Genomic DNA, 25502 nt, shown 5'->3' with positions numbered 1-25502 from the left:
GCTAGATGATCTCTAGAGGTCCCTTTCAACTCTGACAATTCTGTGATTCTGTGGTTCCATAATCTTAGACCACTATGCTGATTGCAACAATGATTTACAGCAAAATTTCTTCAGCAAGAATTTCCTGATGTCATCCTGCCACTGCTTGACCAAATGACATCTACTGAAGTTATCTGTTTTGCCAGTTATGGCCACATGTGTCATGGACTACAAAAAAAAAAAAAAAAAAAAAAAAAAAAAAAGGAGTTTTTCCAGCAGGTGAACTGTAAGCAAAAGGGTGGGGTTTCAATTATTTTACATTAAATTGTAACTAAAACCTAAAGTAAAGTCAAGGTGGCCCTTGTCATCTTTGAGACGTAATCTGCTGCTGCATTCTTAGTCACCATCCCAGAGTGCCTACACTTCCTGGTACCTAAAATACATTAAATGTTGCATCTAGACAGTTACTCCACAATGGGAGGTCTGACTCTTCACATTATGTAGAATGCAAACAACTATGACTAATGCATACTAGGAGGTTCATTTGTTTGTTTGGATTTTTAAAGTGTCAACACTCCCTCGGCCTAGAGCAGAGCTTAGTTTTCTTTTATTTGTGTTGACATCACCACTGTGGTACTTGTTTAATATACAGATTTACCACTGACACAAATCAATGACCAAAAAAAAAATCCCGTTTCCATGCAGTTCAGTTTCAACATCCCTTCTGGTATTAACACTCTCCACACAGCTTCAATTTTTTGGTAGGAGTTTTGCCCTGGTATGATTTAGGAATAGCTCTGCAATTAACAATAACAAACTGACAACAAAAATGACAGTTAAAGAAAGTAGGCAACCCAGCCAACCTGTCAGGCTGGGCTAATAAAAATTGATCTATGAACTTCTTCTAGCAGCACTGAGTAATATTTTCAGATGAATCAGTTAAAACAGGTGCTGACCACAACAGGGCTTATCAGTAGAGAACCTTATGTTATAAACATATGTTGTGCATATTTTCAGACTGAAACTACTTGGCAGCTTCCAGTTATTTCCTTTTTAACTACAAATGAATTAAAAGATAATGTATTATTTTGTAGTGGGTTTCTGATTGTTCTGTTATTGAGTTTTTTCTCCATATTTATGTTTTCTTTGGAAACCAAACCCTTTTAGTGCCTTTCCTAGAATCAATTAATTGATTCTGAAGAAACAAAAAATGCCAGTTCTCCAGCTGCTTACTGGGCTATCATCAGAAAAAGGTCGGGCCATTTTTCTAAAATGTGAAAGCCAACACATGAAACTGATTAAGAATGAAAGTAAAATAAAACTATGTTTTCATTACCCACTTTAATGAAATGACAAACAATGCCCAAAATTATCTCTCTATATATTAGATTTCAAAAGGGCTAGACTCTCAAGCTCCTCCTAACACAAGGGAAGACAAAGTACGAACATAGGGAGAAGTAATCCATCTTTTCTCCTGTGATTTATCAGTCTGGAAGCCAGGAGTTTATCTGCTAGGACTGAAGAAAGAGATGAGATATCCACACCCACACAAGAAGTCACCTGCACCAGCCAGAACAGGCAGAGGTACGAGAAAGACTTCCCCAATTTTAAGTGTATGGGGTCAGGAAGAGAACCATATATTCAGCCCAACCCGGCCATAATGAATCCATGGAGGACCTGGAAAAATATGCATTTGATCAGTAGGTTCACAGAATGATACAGGAATTTCCCATTTCACGGTGTAGACACAGCTGACTTTAACCAAATTCTATTCTGTTGAGATTAATTTACATTAATGCAATAAATCCAAAATAGTATTTTTAAATTAAATATTAAATAAGGAGGGAAAAATAAGTAATTTTGCACACCTAATTTAGCACACATTGAAACAACAGAAATCTAATTGTTATATCTAATTCAACACAGGCTAAGCTCAACCTACAAAGACTAATTAGCAATGGGGGCGGGGGGAGGGGGAATTGTTGTTGTTACAAAGAGCAGGTAGAACATTTGGGTTGTGTACACAGTTCTTTAGTATGTCTACCTGTGCATTTTAAGCTCTAGATCCATAAAAATAGATTATATCTGTGTGAGAAATTATTTTAAATGACAAATATTGGATTAGACAATGCAAAGAAAAAAATGAGACTTTACTTCTAGCTCTAACCCCTGAAGTCAAACAGGTATCCCAAGGGTTTATTTATCTGTCCAAGCATAACACAGAAAGTAACCACCCACACTTGAGTTACCAAGAAAGCTAAGTGTATCTTTTTATATTTATGCCTCTTCCCCCACCTTTTCCTAAGATTGCGGCATTAAAAAAAAGGAGAAATGTTTACTAAACAAACTTGCATGCCTCTTGGGATGCAAAGAGTATCCACTTCGTATTACTGTGTTGCAACTTACAACCAAAACTGTGCTGAATGTGCTTTTGCTTTGAGTTTCATCTCCTAGTAACCCCTTGCAGGTTGCTACATGCTGGCATTCTGCACAGCACAGCCATACCTGCAGCACCTTTGAACAAGGAAAAGGTACTGCTCTCCAGCAAAGGCTACTCCACATCCTGCTGCCTGTCTCACTGTGCAAATGCAAGCGGAAGTGACAGACTGCAGGACAGCCAAGAACTTGTAGGTGTGCTGTCAGTAAGTCACAGATTGTACAACTGTCTCTCCTCAGGTTAAATGCCAAAGAAAGCTGCCTTAATAGCACTCTAAACTAGACCAGTTATCAGCTTTTCATTCAAAGCATGAACAAGTCTGAACTTTTATGCCACCTTCCATTACAAAATTGTAAACCTCTTCAAACAGAACCTACCCCCAGAGATAGCACGCTGTCATCATTTACCTAGAAGACAGAAAAACTGTAAACAGAGCAGTGAAGTACCTCTCAAAAAATACACGTGGAGACAGAGCTGAGCAACAAGTTTCTGTAATTCCACTGAGTTGTGCTCTGCTCCTTATACTAAAAAATCCAGCCCAGGGCAGAAACACGTGGATGCACACTCACGCTGTTCACCCATGTAACAAAGTCCACTGTTCATAAAATACACTGAACTGGGCAGGTGTTTAAGTGTTCAGTCAGTAAAGAAAACCCAACTGAAATAAATAAATTGCTCTATCAACAGCCATCTCAATTTCATTCCAACAGAACATCCTCAGCCTGTTTCCCTTCTGTAAATCCAACAACTAATGCCCTGTGGATGATTCAACCTATGTAATTTATCAATAGAGATCTACACAGTAGAGCCATAGCCCAGGACAAACCTTTGCCGTTTGCAGAGCTCTGATGTATTTCTAGTTCCATTTGTGCTCTCAAGCAGTAATGTTTCTGGATCTGAAAAGCTACAGCCTTTCAGAGTACAGATGACAAGCTGGAAGAAGAATGGAGATCCTTCAGAGGTGCCTCACTCTATGGCTTTATTCCCAGTATTTCCTGGGTTGAACAGTACTAAAGGGAGTGGCCTAAGCAAAATAGGTGTGTCTGTGTTCCCAAACAGTTTAAAGGAAAAGTGAGTATTTTCCTCCAGATATTCCATTAGACATCAGGACCAAGGTATGTTATCTTTCAAACAGTGACACGTTCCAATGTGTTGACCATCTCAAAAAAGCTGATAACTTCCTTTTTCATACAGAAGGATCCTAACTGCCTTAAAGGCTGACTGCAAACACTTGATTTTGTCCTGTGACTGTGTTCTTCCTATTTTACTCTGTCTCTCACCTCCATTCTACTGCTTTTCTTTAATGGCTCTATTGCACCTAAACAAAAAAGGAAGAGCCTGTGGAAGATGGGGGTCAAAGAACCACTGCTGCCACTTCCCACACATGCTTACAGCAGGGAAATCCAAAGTCCCAGACATCTTCCCCAGTTTCCCACAACACCCCACCCAGACAGAGACAATTAGGCTGAATGTAAGTGTAGACTTCCAGGCATTTCCTTCTACGCAGTTGTACATATCCAGAGACAAACTGTTCCATGAGCAGCTGAATTAATGATTTTTTTTTCTGACTGATTTGTGTCCAATATCCTCAACACCCATCAGGTTTGCCCTACCTAAATGAAACATCCTCTTGGCAATACCACTCCAGAAATACTTTCAGTTCCTTTCCATTTGTCAGCTTTCCCTGTTCCTCTCCACATCCTTGAAATCAATCCTCAGAGCCCTCAAGCTATCTTCCTTAACTGCTTCATTATCTTCTGTTTCCTCCTCTACATCCTAAACTATATACTCTTTCTCATCTTTCTCCTGTACCTCAACTACTGGTTAGTATCTTTAAGCTCTGTTTGCCTGAAAGAGGAAGAGAAGGAAGACTGACAGAGTAGTTGTATAACCATCATGTCTCAGGAAATGAGATGATAAAGCAGTGGAGCACAAGGTGTAGACAACTTGTAACCTCTAGCCCTCTCTAGAACATACTTACTGTACTCTTAATGACTGAGAGATGATGCTGCTATAACAAGAATCCAAATTTATCCCTAAGATTTCACTTAAGACAACAGAAAAATTATATTTCTCCTCTAAACATGTATGAAAAATGCCAGAAACACACAAAACTTTCAGGTTCCTGTGTGGGAACTGCTAAGGCAAATTAAAAGTTTAGCCAACAACTTTTAATTCCCTGCTTGAAACACTAAGTCCTGAATTTCCTGAAGTCTTGACTTCATTTTCCACACAATCAATTGTCATCTTCTTAGTCAGCTTGTTAAAAATACACACTCACACAGATGCACAGACAAATGTAAACACAGGCACAGCATCTGGTCTCTCTACCTTTATTCTCAGCCTGGCATTCTCCTCCTCTGGCTTTATACACTTTATTTGCTGCCAAATTAGGTGGAGTGCAGGACAGGGCGTTCACTCCACTTGGACTTTAATGTGCCTGACCAAAAGTGATTAGCTCATCAGAAACACTGCTTTCTCTTCACCCCCATCCTTGTTTTTCATAATCAAAGCACTCCACACTTTAATTACCATTATTACCACTCTGATGTGGTAAACAGATACAATTATTTCTGTTCTACAGACAAAAAATTAAAGCACTACATTCCCAGGAAGTTCTGACCACTGCCATGTACATTTTTTATTTATTTTTTTTATTCTGCTCCTACATACAACTGTGTGTATTGTGTATGCATCTCAGATACAATGGTGAAGAGGAGCTCTGTGTGTTCAGAAATGAGTTCTTCTGCCCTCATTAAGACACAAGTTCTTGGAGTATGCCCGTGTAACTTCTCCACTTTTATATAATTTTTGTTGGGGTGAAGAGATGAAAAAGGAAGAATAACTCAAGAAACATCTACATATGGTACAAGTCATCATGCTCACACTAGCTATGCATTAGTAGTATATAGCATTATACTAGTAGCTACTGCATTAGGTGCTATATTGGAGCCACATATTACATCTTCTATATGGTCATATACCTATGTACATGTTACCTCTGTAACACAATTGATTGTATATTGATTTTCATCTGGGTGAAATTAACAGCCCATACCTAGTAATTTTGTACACGAGAAGTAATCAGTTCTCACACATTGTGCTGGTGCTGAGTCTCACCTCAGCAACTTCTGTGCACGTTTCCTGACACTGAAGGTGCAGCTCCAGACACTTGAAATCTGTGTGTGCTGTCATAGACATTGTATGTTGTTCCCATGAAAAAAAACATGCAAATCTTGCCAAGTGACCAGACTTCGAAGCACTGCAGCCTATTCCCAGCTGAGAGATGTTTTTGTTGGCTATTGAAGCTCAGCAGAGACTTGCTGCTTATCAGTTCTCCAGCAATTTCATCGGATTTAGCTTATTCCATCCTACACATTTCTCAGGCCTATTGTAATTCCTACATAGTGACTGAGAATAATCAATCTCCCATGCTGCAAGGGATATGCAGAACCACACTGACGCCAGAAGACAAGTGTTCTCTATGACTCCATTACACAGACCAACAACCCTACATTTCTTAAATTTAAGAGCTCATTTGTGTAATTTTCATTTTATTTTATTGTCTTTTTTTTGTCCTCCAGACTTCATGTAACCCAAACAGAAGTGCCCACAATCAGAAACTACCTGCTATCAGAAAATCAAGATATTTATCAAGAATGTTATCAGCCACTTCAGACAGCCATGGATTCATGAGGCAGCACATTCCTGTGCTGTCTAGTGGGAGACATGCAAGGTATCACAATTTCCCCTCCAAGTTTCAAGAGCAGCTCAGCTCCCTGGAATATTTTATCCCTGTTGAGATATTCTTTCCACACTACAGATGAGGAAAACACCTGGCAAACTAAGTGATCTGTCCAGGACCACAAAACTCCATGCTCAGCTCAGAAATGGAGTCTGGGTCTTGTGAATCCCAACCCAATGATCTAGCCATTACACCTTCTATTCAAAGAAAAGTATTTAAACAAAACCACAGAAGGGGAAAAAAAAAAAAAACAAACAAAAAGAAAAAAAAGAAGAAGAAAAAAAAGAAGATACTTTGAAGGAGACCAATAAGCTCTTGTCAAAAGACATTAACTTACCTGGTTCCTTCATAGCTTATATCCTTATTTCTTCTCACTCCAAGTCCCACATAACAGAAAATGCCTCTACACAGCTCCTGCGGATGCCACAGCCTTTTCACCAGAGTTGGTTCAAAAGTAACAACAGCAGAACCAAGAGATCACAGCAGGCAAATTAAAGCAGACTCTTCCTTGTTACTTCAGTAGATGATTTCCCTCAACTCCCAATCTAGGCTGAGACTAGAGTGCTACTAGGTTACTACTTATTCTCATTTACAGCTTCCAGTGGTGACTCCTCCAGAATTTTTTCCTCATCTTCTGAAATTATTTCATCCCTGTCAATGCCTCTGTCTTGCAGAAGAAACAAATTTTCAATAACTTCCTCAGAGCTTGTGCACAGCAATTATTTTCCAGTGTAACTGCTTAGAATAATTGTTATGCCAGGTATTCTGTGCTCCAGAAAACGAAACTTTATAGACATATAAAGTGTAGCCAGGCAAACACTCCTTTCTTGTGCATTGGTAATTGCCTCTTAATTATAGCATTTTACATGTATTTATGCACCTTTCATCCTAGTGTATCCCAAAGCATTTTGTAAACTGTCACACAGTTTTAAAAGTAGGCCTGTATTAATACAGAACTAGCAGTGCCCAGACATCTCCAGAATCCAGTGCAGCAGCCTGTAGAGAAACTCATTATGAGAGGTTTGGGCCAACGGCAGAACACTGAATCTCTGTAGTTAGATAAAGACTTTCCTTCCCCCTTCAGACATCATTTGAAATTCTTGCATATCCATTTCATTTGATGTTCTCAATGTTTTAAAAACATTAATTAACTTGTACAGTATTTTAATTAGGTAAGGCATAAATAAAGAACTAAAATCTGCAGTGCCTCTGCTAGCAGTCAAGAGGAAGTGCTCAAGGGAAAAAGCATATGAACCAGGGAAAAATACTGAGCAATCCTTCCAGATTCTCTCACATTGCAGCATAATGGTGTTTGAGCTGGTGACTGCCTCCAGGTCAGTGTTTAACAGCTACCAATGCACCTATTCTCTATTTTTATTTTTTTTTCTAATTATTTCTGGAATACCTCACTGCTTTTCGTCACTTTACACTGTGAAGTAGTGAGATCTGTCCTGTATTCCAGTGCTGTAGGAAGTAACCTTTCCAAAATAGCTTTGTTAGCTTCTAAGCCTGTCAGCTCTTGACTTGAGCAGGTTGAGGCCAAAATTCTTACACGCTCAGGGAAAAACAAAAATAAAAGCAAGCAAGCAACCAACCACCAAAATAAAATATAATTCTTTACATGCTTTCTCTGCACAAAGATTTTAGAATATTTTACTATGCCTCTCAACACCACTCACTTTTACAGGTAAACAAACACAGAAGCCAATTTTTTCCAATAATCTAACAGGAGAGTTTACATCTGCAAGAATACAAGCTGTTTATTTTTAGATGCCTAATCTTAGGCAGCTAGTTTTAAAAATTCCTCTCCTATAGACACCAAGTTATTTTCTGAGGTCACACACTGAGCTAGTGACAACCCTGGTGAAAAAGTCCAGGCATCCTTGTCCCTACAATAATTATCAGAAGGCAAAGAGAAGGAGTGAACTGCATGCTCCCCAGCATATCCATGCAGGAAGGAAAGAGGCTGATTCAATTCTACTGGGACTTCAATGTACACTTGCAAGAAATGCAAATATTCCAGTTGTGATACACTGAGATTTAATCGTTTCTAAGACTGAAATGGCAGTCCCCCATTACACTTCATTTAAAGATTTACTTAACAACTTTGTCTTTCCTTAAGCTAAGCTAAGTGTTTGCAAAGCTGCAATAACAAGCAACCTCCTTCTGCTTTTCCACACACAAAGGTAGCCTGGGAACTTGCTGATAGTGATTGCTTTCCCCTGACTTGGCTTTTAATTCAGGCGCCAGGCAATGGATCACAAATGGATGAAATGAAGATAAAACACTTGGCAGACACTAGACTGTCATATGCTTTCTGTTGCCAAGAAACAAAATAGGCCCTATTACAATAATCTCATTAATTAACTTTTCTATAACTATTTTTTTATTGGCATCTTGTTGGTTAAGCAAATGTGTTTTTTTATTTCAGAAGGATAGTGTGTTAAGCTTAAGGAATGACTTTTAGTACCATCAGAGGCTGGCATTTAACAGATCTTTACAACAAATAACTTTGGGGCAGATCCCCAGCTAGTTATAGTTGATATTGCTTCCTGATACTAAAAGAAAAACCCTTTATCTTTGAGAAAGATGATGTTAGTGGAGGATCAGTTTACACCAGCTGACAAGCTGAATCCTAACTTCTTGACATAATTTTTGCTTCATCTTTGGGGAATTACTAAATGATGTACTACTGTATTGAAATTGTGATCTGTTGTTTCCATCATTGCCTTTACAAAATTTACTACACATTTTCTGAATGGTCCTAATTTTGCTACAAGTTGGTTGCAGCAGTGATCCACTTGCCAGACAATTCTCAAGGAAAAGAAAAATATTTACATTCTGTCAGTGGCAGAATAGTATTTACACCCTTGATTTTTTCAAGGAGGACTCTTAACCCTCAAAGAAGTCAGTTGAGACTTAAATGAAAGGACCGGCTGAAGGATTAGTTGACAATGAGTAAGAGCCATAAAGTTTGTCAGAAAGCAAAAAACTGGTCTCTATTACACTAAAAGAAAGCCCAGGCCTGTAAGCCCGGCACATGAAAGAAATCTTATTGATATTCAGGCATGCATCTGGCACGTGTTAATGTTTGCTACAGCAAGCTAAAACAGACCAGACCAGACACAAAAGACTGTTTTCAGCATAAGTCATTGCAAGCACAACAGCATCTAAAAAAAAAAAAGAAAAAAGACAGTTTAAACAGTACTTCCACTTTTCCTGTCCACTTTTCTTCTTTAATGTCAGTGAACATTTTTTCTTATGTTCGGATTACTGCTCAGAATGAGGCAGGATTCTGTTTATGCTCTGCAAAGAGACACTGAAAAAGAATGAAGTAAAAACAATTTTCTCTATAAAAACCCACATGAAAATGTAGAATTTACTAGCCCACAGCATAAACAGGGATAGGAAGAAGTCAATACTGCAAATGTTCTTCAATCGTAACACAAGCAGCATTATCTATGTCAGGATGTTTGATACAATACATCATACCTGCCCATCAGCTCAGGAGCTACTTAGTCTGTGACATGATCCACCAGGACACGAGCAATACTCAGCGTTAGGGGTTCCTTAGACTTCATCCATTCTCAGCAGCTGGCTTCCCGCCTGACCCAGTGGGAGTCTTTAAAAGGGAAGTTTATTTAATTTACCAGTGTCTTTGTGATATTACATCCTTTGCAAGAATGAAAAGAATATGCTCATGCAATCTCTACAGTGAAGACTTCACTGTTCTTTTTAATAAGATATTTAGGTGTGGCACTGAGCAGAAAAATAGAATACCCGGATGGAAGGAACAGATTCAACTTCCCAGTGTAACACATTCAGCTGCCAGCAGTCACAGGCTCTAAAACCACGCAACTCCTTACAGAATCTGATCAAGTTCTAACTTAAAATATGTAACACTTTCAAGTTCCACTGGAAGGCTGGTGTAAGGATACATTTTCTTCTAGTTCCTATTCTGAATTTGTCAATGGGATGTTCATAAACTTTTTTCTTGTGACAATATCCTCCATCATTTTAAAAGAGCTCTTCTCCCTTCACAAGCATCATATACTTTTGGATGTATGTCCTGGCAGGTACATTTTATCTTTTGATAGGCTGAGGCAACACTTACTTGTTTAGAGACCTACTCATCATCACCCTGTCATCAAAAAAGGCAATAACATTCTTCTCTGTAGTCCCCTGCTAAACTCCTACTGTACAGCAAAAATCCTTCCTCTTAGTCACCAAGCACATAAAGTTCTCTTACTTAGTAAAACCAAATTTCAACCAGTTTCTATGATTTGCACTAAACCCTGTACAATATGCAAATTCCCACTTGACACTGAATATGCCTCCCAAATGTGTGTCACCAGTACATTCCAACAGCAGAACCCTGTTTCTCTTGTCCACCTTGCAACTCATGCATGAACTCTATTATTTTCCACCTTAATCAGTCATTTCTCAAGAATAAATATTCAAACTTAAGAATGTGCCCATACTTCATTTGCCTTGTTTTATATTACCCAGTCAAAAAAAGACTCCTTATGGGTCACTGTTGAACTGAGCTGTTCTTGTGGCTCGAGTCAGGTCAAAAGCATTCTGTACTCAGAGTAAAATAACAACGGTTAAGTTCTGTCCTTAAGAATTTCTTCAAATCAGTGTTGAGTTCAGCTGACATCCTATTCCAAAATAACCATAGCATTGTTTCAAGAGAAAACAAGAAGTGTAGTCATTTTCAGTTTTATTTCAATAATGCCTACAGGCTTCTACTGAGGGTAAGACACTACTGGGCTGAGATCTGTAAAAAACATAGTAACATTCCTGTACCAAGTAAAATCTGAACAGGTGAGATAACCACTGGACAGGAGACAAGATTAGGACATAGAAAGAAAGGAATTAATCAGTCTAAATTTGCTCACCACAGATCAGTAGCAAAGCCAGACAGAGAACCTAGAGGTCACAGAACACTCTAGGCAGGATCCTACAAGACAGTTTTTTGGGTTTGTTTGCTCAAAGTACAAATGTGCCTGATGGACATATTGAAAATGAGAATAAATTAACAATATAGTCCAACTAAACAAAAAAAAAAGTAAAAATTGTCTCTGTATGGATAAATCTGCTGAGATAAATCACCAAGATACCTGAAGACCAAGGCTCAAAAATCTGCTAGAAAGGCCAAATCCAAAACAGTTAAAAGCTTTTATAGTCCTCCATGTGCTTTATGTATAAAGCACAGTTGATAGGCAAGAATACTGGAAGAAGTCAAATTATAACTTTTTTCTTCAGGTAATGTTAATCACTGCCTATTGGACTATATTTTTAAAATTTAGATTAAAATTTTATTACCACTAAAATAATTATATAAGACATGACTCTAGACCAAGAAAATTTTCCTTCTTATCACAGTGAAGAAAAGAAGGTGATACAGAAACCTAAATAAGAGGAGGTTTTATAATCTTAAATTGAACACCTGCCTAGTCAATAGCCTCACTGAAAATATCAGGATGTTAGCCACAAGTTAATTTGAGTAAGCAATGCCTAAAGGAGTTTTTTGTTGTTATTTTGTTATGGTAAGCAGAGAAAACTGAAGGTGCTAGCATAACAGACCCCAGAAGTATCTGTACTCAGATATAAATAAGCAATAAAGAATGTTGAACAGTCAGATATACATAGGATTAAAATTTCTAGAATTAAAATTGAAAGAGGTTGTTAAATCAAAAGAGAAGAAGATTTATTCTCCTAATTCACATGTTTCATACCTGCAAGTTTTATCTAGATTTAGGGCAATAGCATTTGCTTCTAGTTAAAATGCATAAGGGACACCTTGCTGTATCAGCAATTCTGTTTATTTACTTATCATCCATGTTTCAAAGGGCAGAAAACAAAAACCATGTTCATTGCTACCTGCCACATGTCATCAGTACTTCCACATTGCTATTCCTACTCCTTGGTGCTCCATGCACTATAAAACATACACTAGGAGCACAGAGAGCTCACCTGGGTGCATCTCCATTCTGCCCAAAATTCCTGGTAGAGTGAGCAGAATTTTTCCAGGACTTACACATGGGACAAGAGATGAAATATATGGAAATTCACATTGACCATCACTCATTTGTCAGGTCATTCATCATCAGGAGGACAGAATTCAACAGAAAGAGCCCTGACATGCAAGAGCAATGCCTGGGGGATGGAGAAGGAGATCATAGCTTATCTTAATGCTGAAACTCTCCCAGCACCAAGTTCTACCTTATGGCCAGTGCTTTATTTCACAAGCAGCCCACTGATATCCTTACTGTTCCTTAAGGTACAAGTAAGGATGACAACATTTCAGCCTTAAAAGGTGGTAAAAGAGAATCACAGAGTAAATCATGCTGGAAGGGACCTCTGGAAATCTCTAGTTCAACCTGCTGCCCAAAGCAGGGCAACTTTCAAAACCAGATCAAGTTGCTCAGGGCCTTTTCCCATCAAGTTCTGAAAATCTCCAGAGACAACACAACCTCTCTGGGCAATCTTATCAAGGGCTCAAACCCAATCATTGTGAAAAAACCAACCAAACAAAAAAAACTTCTATTTAGTTGGATTTTCTCTTGGTGCAATTTGTGACGGTTATCTTCCACCCTTTCACTGTGCACCAATAAAAGTCAAGGAAGGGGGCTAGAAAGAAAACATGGATGCATTCCAGTAGTTGAAACCACTCATTTTATCTGCCCTTAGCCTTCCCTTCCCCAGGCCTACACAAAACCAGCTCCTTCAGCTTTTTCATGTAGGTCACAAGCTCTACATTCCTGATCAGCACTCTACTGAAGTTGTCCATTTGTTAGTATTGTTCTTGCACAGGAAGGTGGGGGTAAAACTTGAAAACAGTGGAAACCACTCCAGAGGAATTCCTCAGTGCTGAAGAGAGAGGAGCAATCCCTTCCCTTGATCTGCCAGCTATGTTCTTGCAAATCTTGTGATACTCTACTCTGCAGTATGCCTTCAGTGTCAGAAGGGCACACTGCTGACTCATGTTCAACCTGCCCACCGGGATCCACTAGTCCTTTTCTGCAGGGGTACTACCTGGCCAGCTGCTCCCAGTCTGCTTGGTTATCCCAACCAGTGTGCAAGACTGCATTTGCCTTTGCCAAACATCCAAGTTCCCTGCTGGCTTACTCTTCCAAATTGCTTAAGTCCCACTGAATGGCAGCCCTGCTCTCCCTCCAGTGCATTGACTGTTCCTCTCCATCCAGTGTCATCTGTGAATGTGCTGAGAAGCATTCTGCTCCTCCATCTAAGTCACTGAAGATGATGTTGAACAGCAGTAACTCCAGCATCAAGCCCTGAGGAACACTGCTTGTCACAGGCTGCTAGATGGACTTCAAAACAGGTATTTTGAGCAGGAAAGTCTAGACAGTTCTTCACAAACCTTGTTGTCCACACATGTGTTTCATACTCCCAGTTGGACTAGAAATACGAAGGATCAATTTATTTGTGTACTGGCTTGGAAAACAGTGAGTACACTCAAATCCAAAGGTGCTCCCCTGCTACCCACCAAAGTCCAGACAGAACAGGTTAAAGGCTGATTACCACTGGGGGAAACTTCACAGCTGTTTGTGCTAAGAACAGCTGTTTCATCGTTTCAAAAGTCTGAGCTGTTCATATGCATGCATCCCAAATGGAAACGACCAGCACCTGGGCAATGACCTGGGAATTCCTCCCTCTCCCCTGTATTAAAAGTAACAACTTAGTCCTTCTGTCTGTCTTTTTCCTATTATATTCACTAAAGGGATAACAGCAAGCCCTTTCAACACCTCATTCTCTTGGTAGTAATTAATCCACTGTCCTGCAAAGAATGGAGGCAGCTAAGATGTGGTTTGTTCCTTCTATTTAAAGAACGAACTGTCATATTTAGCCCAGACAAATCAGACAAACAATTCTGCCCTTTGGCATCCGAGAACCCATGGAACGATTTTATGAACAAAATTAAAGAAGCCAATGAGGTTTAGCTGCCATTTAACCGAGCACTTACTCAGCAATTTATGCACACTGATGACACCTACACACTAATTCTACTAATTTTTATCATGAGTTTCACATCCATTCCACAACAAATTAAAAGTGAAGCAAAAAACCCACCCAACAAACCATTTGGCCTTTTAGCAAGTTGTTTATGTACGCTAAGGGGAATCAAAAGCGTAACTCAAGGTCAACTGTGTTACCAAAGAAGGCAGTTCAAAACAAATTCCACCTAGAGTACGTGTCTCTGATCAGAGATTTGACAGACAGGATAACGCATACCTTACAGACACCTACACTGGAAACACAAATCCTTTGTTCCACTCTGCATTTGTCCTTTTTATGTAGACACCTTTACATGGATCACATATTCTCAGAAGCTCAGTTGTCAGATAGCTTTATTATAGTGTCGCTAATTTTTCCAGCTAAGAACTATTTTCAGCCTCAGACTGAATGCTATTTTTAATCTTAAACTCCAGCTCATTGCTAGGCTTAATTTTATTGTGCATTTTGAAATGCATTTTGAATTGTTCTCATGCTTTTGCAGTGCCAAGAAAATTCTCCTGCTGATCTCTGGACTAAATTTACAAGTACTGTTCTTTTTCATCAATCTAAAACACTAAAATAATAATACACTATGGTGTTAACCATCAACTAAAAAAAAACAAACTTCAAAATCTTTAAATGCTGTATTGAGTCTTAGGCTCCAAAGTCAAAATAAGTAATTTTGTATCAAATTTATGATACTTATTCTTCCTCATCTCCAGGCCACCCACCCCCTATTCCAAGAGGAACCAGAATATCTTATACAATTGTATTTTAAAATGACAACTGATCTGACCATACCATTTCCCCCCTCACTTCCTAGTCATCTGTGTTGGCAAACATAGACATACTCTTCATTATTACCATTAATTAATTTGTAAAGCAGTAATTCCCGGAACACTAGAATGAGAGTCCCATTTTCCTAAAAGCCAGAGTTAGCAAATTTGAGTACAAGCAGCTTCCAAACCAAACAGATAAACTAGGTCATCACAGAAAGTAATTCTTATTGCTCTTCAGTTACAATCATATAAGAAAAAAATCTAATCCTGGGAAAAATCAGCAGTACCTATGTCCTGATACACATTTTACTCATACTATCAGAAATTAAAACACTGCTCCTCTATGGCGTTACTTTTGTGTAAAAACCACACTAAAACCAGAAAAAAAGCCTAAGTGTTTCTGTCCCATTTAAGTTGTTTAAAGAATAAAAAACTTCTAGCATATAATGCAGTTAGAGCAGATGAAAAATCTAGAAGGCACTGTCTTGTAGTCAACTCTGCCGTACATGCTCCTTTCCACAGAAAAACACACACACCAAAGTCTAAAGGAATCATCTCATAAGTTTAAGCACACACTATGAATAAAACTTGCATAAGGCAATCGGACGGGAGATGAGTTCAAAACACCTGGGAAAATTTTAAATGTCTCCAGTGCCTCGAAGAGGTAATTAAATGTCCTGTGCTAGAACTAGGTAACACAGATGCTTTTTAACGTGAACTGGAAGGCATGTAGAGAGCTGCCTGTAGTGACAACTCTTGCTTGCAGCTCAGGGGAAAAAAATACCATTTAGGGAAAAAGCTACTCTTGGGGAAGATGGCTCCAAGTCCTTCCTTAAATTAACTCCCACTTCTTTCCTTGTTTAAGCCTCATTGCACACTGGAGCAGTAAGGTCTCTGCAAACAAATACTCACAGACTCACAAACTAGGGCTGGACAAACAAGCTCACATTGTTGCCAGTCCAAGTGACCTCCAAGTTGTGTCCCTGCTTGCCCTACAAGAGGACTACAAAAAACAGCACTGTGTTCTGAGATGACAGTATCTATTCCAGAACCAGGGACAAATGGCTCCACCTTTGAAACGCAAGAGAGAAGATCTAGCTGTCCTCAGAACAGTACGAGGATCACCTACGCAAGCACTGCCATGCTGTGGGAGAATGCTGGGCAGCAGAGCAGCATTATCCAGCCCTGACCACTGCTGGCAGGCAGCAGCTGCTGGCAGCCTGCCAGGACACAGCCCCAGCACTGCAGGGACAAAAACAACTTCATTAGTGGGCAGCCACAGTCTACACTGACTTCAGCTCCTGGACCATTTCCACATACAACTCTGTACATGGGCTCAGTCTTTAGCCCAGTGTAGCCAAGATTTCAAAAGCAAGGCTTTAAGGTATCAGTATTTTATGACTCGGTAGTGCCTGTAACAATAAAAACAAGGTCTTTATTTGTGATTGTAATGCACCATTTCCTTGCAGCTTATCTCACTGCAGTCATGTCTCACAGCAGCACAATTGTGGAAACAATCAATTAATAGCAAGGGACTGCAGCCCTTGGGAAATCAATGCACTTTGCATCAGAGAAGAGAAAACATCATCTCTGCAGATCCCCTAGAATTGTCCCATAAAAACAAAGGCCTTTTCTAGGCAGCTCTGAGCATAAAAGAGATCTCCTGAGCTGTTGAATTAGTGTTTGGGAACAGCACAATTATTTTACAACAGCATATGACAGGGGCCTGAATTCGAAGACAGGTTCCTACCCCAGGTGGCAGAGAAAGGAGTCTGTCAGAACAATTTTTCCATGCTGCAGAGTAGTACAGCCACAGCATAGTAGTGATATTCCAGCCATAATTTACAGAGGGAACATTATAAACAGCCCAGAGCAGTTCCCATGCACCCATCCTTTCCTTCTTTTCCACAGCCTTCCTGAATTTAAAAGGGAGATACACTTTTTCAGAACAGTCTTGGCTGAGTCACTAATAAGAACAGCAGCAACAACAAAAAATTACATGCTAGGACTAACTGGCAGGATCTGGCAGTACAGGAAGCCTCCAAGGCACAGAGCCAGACAACTGGAGCCCATTGGCCAGGTGGTGCATTCATTCCTTGGGGAACCTGGCATTAATCTCACCCAGCAGCTGAACTACAGAATAATCCTGGCTGAAGTGTTGGAAAAAGTGTTTAAAGACTTGCTCTCTCAGCTGTGGGTGAAGGTGGAATACATCAGAGCCAAGGTAAAGCAAATGTAAATTACTGCACTGGGAGTAGGAGGTAGATAAAATTTATCAGATTCAGGAGTCCTTAGTCCCTGATACAGGCTCGAGGCAATGGTTTCACACAGACAAGAGACTTGGACGTTGGGGACATGGCACTGTGGTGTAATATTGTGCTGCCTGCAACCCACTGGGATACTGCAGCATGTCCCTCTTTACAGTAATTATCTACTGAGGCACTGAGGACATGTAGCCAGGTAGATTTATTTTTGAATGCTTTCAGTCTTCACATACAGACTGTGATGGGTTTTCTGCCTGCAGACATTTCAGAAAACTATTTTCAATTAACTTTTGAAATGTATTACAGAAACTGTTTAAAAGCCTTTTGTGGACACTCTCATTTGCAAGAACGAGTGACCATAATCAATTTCAGTTAGCTCATTACATGAATAAATTAAAATAAATCAGAGCCCTTTCAACTCTGAATTCACTTCCTTATTTAATTTGGATCATTTTTTCCTACGTCTCTCCACCAGACTGTGTCAAATTATAAGGCTGTAGAAGAAAATGAAAGAAACAAACATTCCTGCATTATCTCCCTGGTCATTACACCGTGATCCCCCTGTAACACAACATGCTCTCACACAAGGCTGTTATATTCTTGTTTCTAACAGAAAGTAACCATGGCTGTTCTGGAAAAAGGGAAAATATCCTAGTAATACCTGAAAGTGATACATTGCCACTGGGTCGCTTAGACACAAGACTTACATTGTTCCTTTCATGTATTTTAGCTTCTTCTCTAGGGCCCTGACATCCGCTCAAGTTTCCAGGCCCATGTAACTCCCCAATGTCTCAGGCCAATGAAAGGAGCAGCAAACAATTGATGAATTTGTCATATCTAAAATCCTTCCAGCATCCAACTTCACTATCTCCTGAATCCCATTACCAGAGCTGTTTTTGTATTGGTGACTATACTGATACATGTGGGACAGCATACCCAAGTACCACCTGCAGTTACAGCAGTACAGAAAAGTTGGAGTTTTTCAGTATTTCCCATGAACACTTGGCAGCAAAAGCCTCCTGTACTCCAGAAGAGCAACCATAGTAATAGCTCAGTACAGCCTTTCTCCCACCCCCAATCCCCTGAAAGTTAGGTTATGGGTGGTGGTCAGTGAGGGACAACAAACATAAGGTTTCCAAAGTAAGAGGAACTCATGTCTTCACACCTGAAAAAGCAGCAAAAGCAAACTATGGATCTGCCAGGCCTCACTCCAAAGGCAACCCCAGCTGAATGCTGTGGATGATGCCAACTGTGATTTGAGCTGCTCTCAACAGCCCTCCAGTGCAGACTACAGAGACTACAGAAGGAGTTCAGAGCAAACGAGCCAAAACAGCCTGCATTTTACACAAGTCTTCAGAGCTGGAAACAGACTCAAGGAACAGACAGCAGTAGCTGAACAGTGGGACTTTTCCCCATAACCAGGGTTGATAGTTGCCTCATTTGGGGACAGGAATAACCTGTTTTGACAGATTTACTGCTCTTGCCATTTCCACCTAAACCTTTAATGAAGTTTTTATGAACCATTTCCTTCAAACAACACCCCTTCACCAGTTGACAATGCAAGGAAGTTGCATTTGCAGAGTGGAACAAAGTCAAGCAGACAGATGGGAGGCAAAACAAGCTGAGAAGAAACTCACGCTACTTGCCAAGCATCTTCCTAATATTTTCCACAACAAGCTGTAAGCAGCATTCCCAGCTTTCTCAAGTATCACATCCTCCCTAGGATCACAATTTTTAAGTCACCTTCTACTCTCCTGCAGAATAGCCTGTGCCAATAACCTGTGCTTATGCCATATGCATCTGTAAAGCAATGGGCACTGGAGAAGTTGAGCAGCCTTCTGCTGATTGAATTACTGTGACCTTGGCTTCCTGCTGAAAACCAGCTCAGTGGTAGTGTGTTAACTGAAGGATTCACCAGTTACTTTGAAATTCAGATGAGAATAAACCTTTGAGACTCCAGCAACTGAGCTGTGCGGTCAGTGGAACTTGAAATAGCATAATCCCAGGAGGATTTGTCCTTCTGTTGCCACATATTTAAATAACTATGTGTTTGCACATTTGCATACATGCCAAGTGAGTGTATTTAAGTGTGAGGGGGTGAGGGTGCTTCTCTATCTGTGCCTTTAGCACTACTTCGTTACTCATAGTGCCAATAACATCAGTGGAAAGGCAGCAAGAGGGAAGCATGGAAGAGCAAGAAGGAGGTGATAACAAAAAGCCTGCAATACACGCAAGATGTCTGAGAGTAAACACCACCTCCATCAGACTTTTTGAGGAATCTTGGGCACATTTCTATTTCTGACATGTGAAAATAAATGTGCACTGGAAAACAATGGCTGGTTTTATTTGTCTTAGGTATAACACTAAAACTGAAAAGATCCTATAAATCCTTAAGAGTGCTTCGCCTTCTTCAGTTGTAGGTTTCCTGGAAGTTCTTATGTAACACTCTTGCAGGAGACAAAGAAAGAACAGACCAAACTTCATGCTGTATAACAGAATGTATGCCAGCCATCCAGGCTGTCCTGTAAATTACACACGTAGCACCATTTGTCCTAATTAGTGGAACATGAAGCAGGCTGATATGAAGTCCTGATAAGCAGAACTCCCACTGTGGTTAGCAGGAGGGGTTTCACATTCAGCGAATCTGCCAGGTAGGGCTTGCAAATGCAGCAGCAGGAGAGTATTGCTTAAGGGTAAATCCATACCCTGAGAGCACAGCAGATTGTCTGAAGCCCATGAACTTCAAGGTATGACTGAAAGAATTACTTTTAACCCTGAACAACTTTTTATCTTTGTTTTACTGTCTGTCAATCTACATTTTGTCATAGAACGAGAAGAGGTCAAATATTGACTCTCAGAAGCAGACAGGTACTCCTATGCTTTTCAAGACAAAAAACCTCATGAAGACAAATCAGGGAAGAAAAGCAGAGTTTAAAAGAGGCAAGAACGAAGGTGACAGATCACTTTGCCAAGTGTCCTACCTGCATGCATTCAAATTCATAGTCTAATGAGCACAAGTTCAAGGAAGAAAGTCTTGTGTGGGGATGACTTTCCTCAGTAAAACTAACAAAACAACAGGAAACTAACTGTAACGGTATCAGCAAACTGTAATGTTTAAGACTAGAAGCTGCCTCACACATGAAAAACAATATTTCTTGCAACACTGTGGCAAGAAGTGGAAAGACCAATAATCAAGTAACCAGAGCCTACCATATCTATACTACTCAGTGATACATCTAAAAGTATAGCAAGCAGTTACATGTGGATTAGGAAAACAAAAAAATAACTACCTCATTAAAATCTGATCTATGATTGCTGAAATGGATTGCATGAGAAATGAGGTGGTTATGAGAGCCATGATGGAAACGACTCACAGAGAACAGAAGACAAATTCTGATTGACAAATATCCAACATCAAGATCATTGATAGGCCAAGTATCTGTTATATTCCCTACATGCACCAGTTTCCTGGTGAAAGCTAAAACCAAAACACTCAAAGTAATGTATTCTCTGTAGCGGAGTGAATTTTATGTCTTCCTTCCCCTATGACATCTGTTTATTTTTCTAGCACATTTCTAACCTTGTCAATGGGCAGGCAAACACTTGATAGAAGTACTGCTTCCAGACTGACTGGCTTTAGTACTCCAGTACTTTACAGCAACTTTCTACTTTTGAAAAGACTAAACAAGGAAGGAAAGAAGCAAGCCTGAGGAAACTGAAATTATATTTGTCATTATGAGACCTCAAGAGAAAATGGTAAGTTGTCTTTTCCTCCACTCTTTCGCTTCAGTAATTTGCTACCAAGTCTCCAACTTAGAGCTCATCTAAGCACTGCTGCTATAATCAGTTTCAAATTCAAACTCTTTTGTATCTATCACTTTTACTGACAAAAAGGGAGACTGTCAGGTATAGCTGCATTAAGGAAAACATTTGTGATGTTGTTCCTCCTTTCACCTTATCAGTATTCAACAAGTGTTCAGGTAAAGCTGATAAGTAAACCTGCTCACGGGTGCAGATTCATCTTAGGATATTTCTGAGAGACAGTTTCAGCTGAATTGGAATTATTTATTTAGGAAAAAGAATTTGACAGATCAAGATACATAGTCCATACTTTTTTAAAGTATTTGGTTTAAAGATTTTATTTCTGTAAATGAATGTTCATACAGGACAGGATGAGAAGTCTGCCTGGAAAGCATACAAAATATAGCACCATATTCATATTTCTGAGGCTGTCCCTGATACTGTTTAAAACAGGCAATGCAGCATGAAAAAAGAACAGGACAGGGAGGCGAATAGAATTGGAAAAAAGAATTTCCAGGCAAATTATTGAATCTCTTGCTTTACCTGACTGAAGACAGTCTGTGTGTCACTCTCAAAAGTCAAATTCTAACTATCTGAAATAAGCATCCAAAAACTAGGGTACACAAATTAAGTAGGTATTCTAAAAATAATTAGCCAAGTGCTTTTCAAAGGCTTTTTAAGGGACAAGAAAAGACTCATATCCATCATCCCATATCAGTTAAATAAATATTCAAGGCAAAAAACCTCATATATGGGAAGAATTATAATTTGCAAGTAAATGCTGAAACTCTTCAGTACATCTGCTCTTCATTGTAAAATGCTGTTCTCCTCTCTGCTCTCTTACAACTTCATCTAGCACTGTCACTGCAGTATCCAGAGTACCCAAATTCTTTCAAAGCAGCTTTCAATATTAAAATGTAAATCCTGCAAAATACCCTAAAATCTTGGGAGGAAATACACAGCAGCTTATACACATTCTCTCAGCCCCATGCTATACTATTATACATGTATTAGTGCTACACATTTTATATGCTTCACTAGCAAATGATTAAAGCAAGTTGCATTTCTTTTAATTAAAAGACACTAATTATTTAAATTCTTCAAATGAGAGAGAGAAGTCAGTGTCATCAACAATGGCAAGTCAGTTGTTCTGAAATGAAGAAAAGTAATGCTGACAACCATCTAATCCTCCTCCTTGTTACAGGCATTCTGGGAACTCCGTAGGGCAACAGCAAGATAATTTTAAGAGCAGAAAGAGAAGTCTTATAAATCTAGCATTAAACCTGTACATCTTCACTCATCAGGTGATATTTCTAGACAAGATAAAATAACATTAGGCACTACAGACACAAAGACACATAAGCAGTATCTGCTTAATTTAGCTGGACAGCTGAAAGGCAGAAGAGTATTCCTAAGTCTTTCTGGTTTTTCATTCCTTAGCTGATCCCATCTATTTGCCTGCTTACGCAGTTTCTCTTATAGGAATTGTAAGGTTTTACTTTGGCTTTTTCTGTGACATTTTAAAACTTAACTGTATAGTAACATGTTGCTGTCTGCTCTTTCTTTTTGTTTTGTTTTTTATACTGCAGTAGCTTTCAAAACAAGGAGATAATTATTAAACATACAATTTCACAACACCCAGGGTTTTGTACTTTCAAAATGGAAAAAAAAAAAAACAAAACCAAACAACACACTGCAGTTACAGTTAAAAAGTTACTGAGGGAAGTTTGCTCTTTTTAAAAGAGAAAAAGGTTTTTGTGACAAGTTTTGTACAGCTATGGAGTCTATGCTGTAAAGAGTTCACAAAAATCTAGGCCTCATTCATTTATTACTTTGCCAAAAAGCAAACAAACAATTTAAAAAAATAATTTATCTTCCCAAAGTCAGTCTCATCTGTCACCTAACCATGTAGCTACTGTACAGTCTGCCTTTTGCCAAATCCCTTTTATAATTGGTAAAGGAAATACTATTCATTTGCATGCAGCTGCAAAAATAAAGTAGATAATCCTCTTACTCTCATTTGAATATGACATAAACCACAATGGTTTTAAAGAACAGAATCTCAATATTTTTAAAAAGAGGAACAGATAAGATAGTATTGATTACCTAATGTAATATATGTTAGGGGACAATTATTCAGAACATCAGTTAATTGCAGCTACTTGTAATGAGGTATGTCAACTAGGTCTCATGAAGCTACTACTCTGTTGCAAAGTTAGAAACAAAGTGCAATGAGAAGAAATGGATGCAAACAGCAGACATGATGTTTCCATTCTTTCACTTAAATGAATCCCAGAGATCATGACAAAATTAACTAATTATTTGAGAAGTGCCCCAAATCTTAAAAATATTTTGCTAGCATAAAAGTCATCTTTTGGCATTATCTGCTACTAAAGACAGCTTTCCCTGGACTAGAACAGTATGGCAATCTAACCACATAATGTATATACAAGTCAATAAAACAACAACAAAAAAATCAACCAGAACACTGAACAGTGTTTAGGAATGTGGAATGAAAAGAATACCTCAATAATTCTACATCAGAAATGGTTCTGAAAAAAATATTCTTCTCTTCTCCCTTCTATTAAACAAAGCTCAGTAAGAGATCACAGGAAATGTATGTCTGCTTTCCATGTCTGTAATGGCCCCTTAGATTAACAAGAATTACTTCCAAAATCAAAGGTAAATCACCATTTCCAAGCTAGCTCATTTAGGTTCACATGCCCACAACACATCTACACTCTGCAAACAGAAGCATCTTTTCCACAGGCAAAAGGTGAATGTAATTTGAAGATGGCAATGAGATGAAAGCTGCTTCTCCTTCAGAATACCCCAAAACTACTAACTGATCAGTATGTTAAGGTGATTAGCATGCTTGCCATCAGCTGTTTTCACTGTATACAAAAGGCACTTTCTGCCAAGACTTCCACAAAATACAGTTTATTTTAGTGAATTTAGAGGGGTGGCAACTGAGAGGATTATAGAGCAACTATCACTAAACTGGATTTACGTTCAGAAGACACACACCTGTGCAGAGCATAACATATTTTAAAATATGTGTCATAAGGCAAAAATTGTGTAAGAGTGAATTTACAAAATATGTAGGCTAATTGGTATTGGGAGAACAATCACAGAAGAAAAAGACTGTTCTACAAAAAGTAAATACTATATATCATATCTAGCTTGTCTGGATTTTAAAGTAAGTTCTTGCCATGAAGAGCAGAGCCTCAAACTGTAAAAAGAAAAGTAATGAACATATAGAATTTTTCAGACCAAAAAAAACCACCCACCACACCAATGTTAATACTCTTAGTGACAATTCTTTGGATTTTTAAAAGGACACAGTGTTTCTGCAGAAAAGCACACTCCTAGGGCTGCATTTCTTGCAATGCAGACAATAACATGGTTTTCAGGTTTGCACAAAAAAGCTAATATGAAGACTATGCAAGGGAAGAATACAGACTGGCAATCTACAGAAAAAGTACTGCCCTGATCAGCTGCATCTCTGGGGATTTATTTCAGAATAAAAAAGCAGCTCAGATTTGGACAGCCCTGGAAGCACAGGTGCCATGCCCAGGGGTGGTCACAGTACAAACATCTAAAAACTGTTTGCTAGCACAAATTCTTTACTAGAAAAAAAAAAATGCAATGATACATATAGTTACAGCACCTTCCCTTACTTTCTTCAGTCTCACAATGCTCTTAAGACTGTGTGTCAATAATTTTATAATTTCAGTAAAATTAGGCATTTGGATAGATCAGTCTCACAGGCTCAATTTCTTTCTTCATTTCTTTAATTTCTTGATTTCATTAATTTCATGTCTGTTGCAATGAATTTCTAAGTCTCACCAAGCACTCTGATTTTTCCCTTTACAGCTTTCCCATGCTTTCTCTTTAACTGAGCACCCTGATATTTTTGCTAAGAAGAATGCAGATAGTTGGTACTTATCTATCTCTCCTATACCATTTATAATTTTAGCTACCTGTGTGACACAGAAAGGGGATGGAGAATGGAGACTAAGATGATAATCCCAGGGGAGTTTAGTCTTTCATCATGTGTTTCCAGCATAGATCTCATTAGTCTCCCTTTTCTGAGCTCTCTCTAGTTTAAGATGAAGTAATTGGAACTGCAAAACATTTCAGGAAAACCTGCATCACTGATCAATATAAACAAACAGTACTTTTTATATGCCACATTCTCTACCTCCTTTCACTTGCCCCTTCACTCCCTATAAATAGCCTAAGAGCAAGTGCTTGAAAGATACTAATCTGAACACAGAGTACTCAAGTGATAATGAATATTTAAGCGAAAAAAATAAACTTACTCTTTATATTTTCAGCTTCTACTGCACCTCCTTGCCAATAGTAAACTACTTCTAGTAACAGCTGCTGAGAACTTTGAGGAGTATTTTTAGGATGTAACCAAGCTCAGGGTATTTTTAATCCATGATTATATATTGTCTAAATGAGTTGAG

At 38.9% G+C, this 25502-nt stretch overlaps 1 protein-coding gene across 4 annotated transcripts in view; it reads right to left on the bottom strand.

Moving 5' to 3' along the window:
- The window catches only part of ABLIM1 (actin binding LIM protein 1), a 209437-nt gene that overhangs the window by 145896 nt on the left and 38039 nt on the right, over positions 1-25502 (bottom strand). The window contains exon 1 of one of the 4 annotated variants that reach the window (XM_051618220.1): positions 3243-3382. The exons of the other annotated variants lie outside the window; for them this stretch is intronic. Within the exon in view, the coding sequence (XP_051474180.1) occupies positions 3243-3282 (40 nt within the window). The 5' untranslated portion in view covers positions 3283-3382. Of the gene's footprint in view, positions 1-3242; positions 3383-25502 lie in introns of those variants that run through there. 4 annotated transcript variants of the gene reach the window in all.

The sequence above is a fragment of the Apus apus genome, chromosome 4 (assembly GCF_020740795.1).
Source record: "Apus apus isolate bApuApu2 chromosome 4, bApuApu2.pri.cur, whole genome shotgun sequence".
NCBI lineage: Eukaryota > Metazoa > Chordata > Aves > Apodiformes > Apodidae > Apus > Apus apus.
This window is presented reverse-complemented; position numbering and strand designations above follow the sequence as displayed.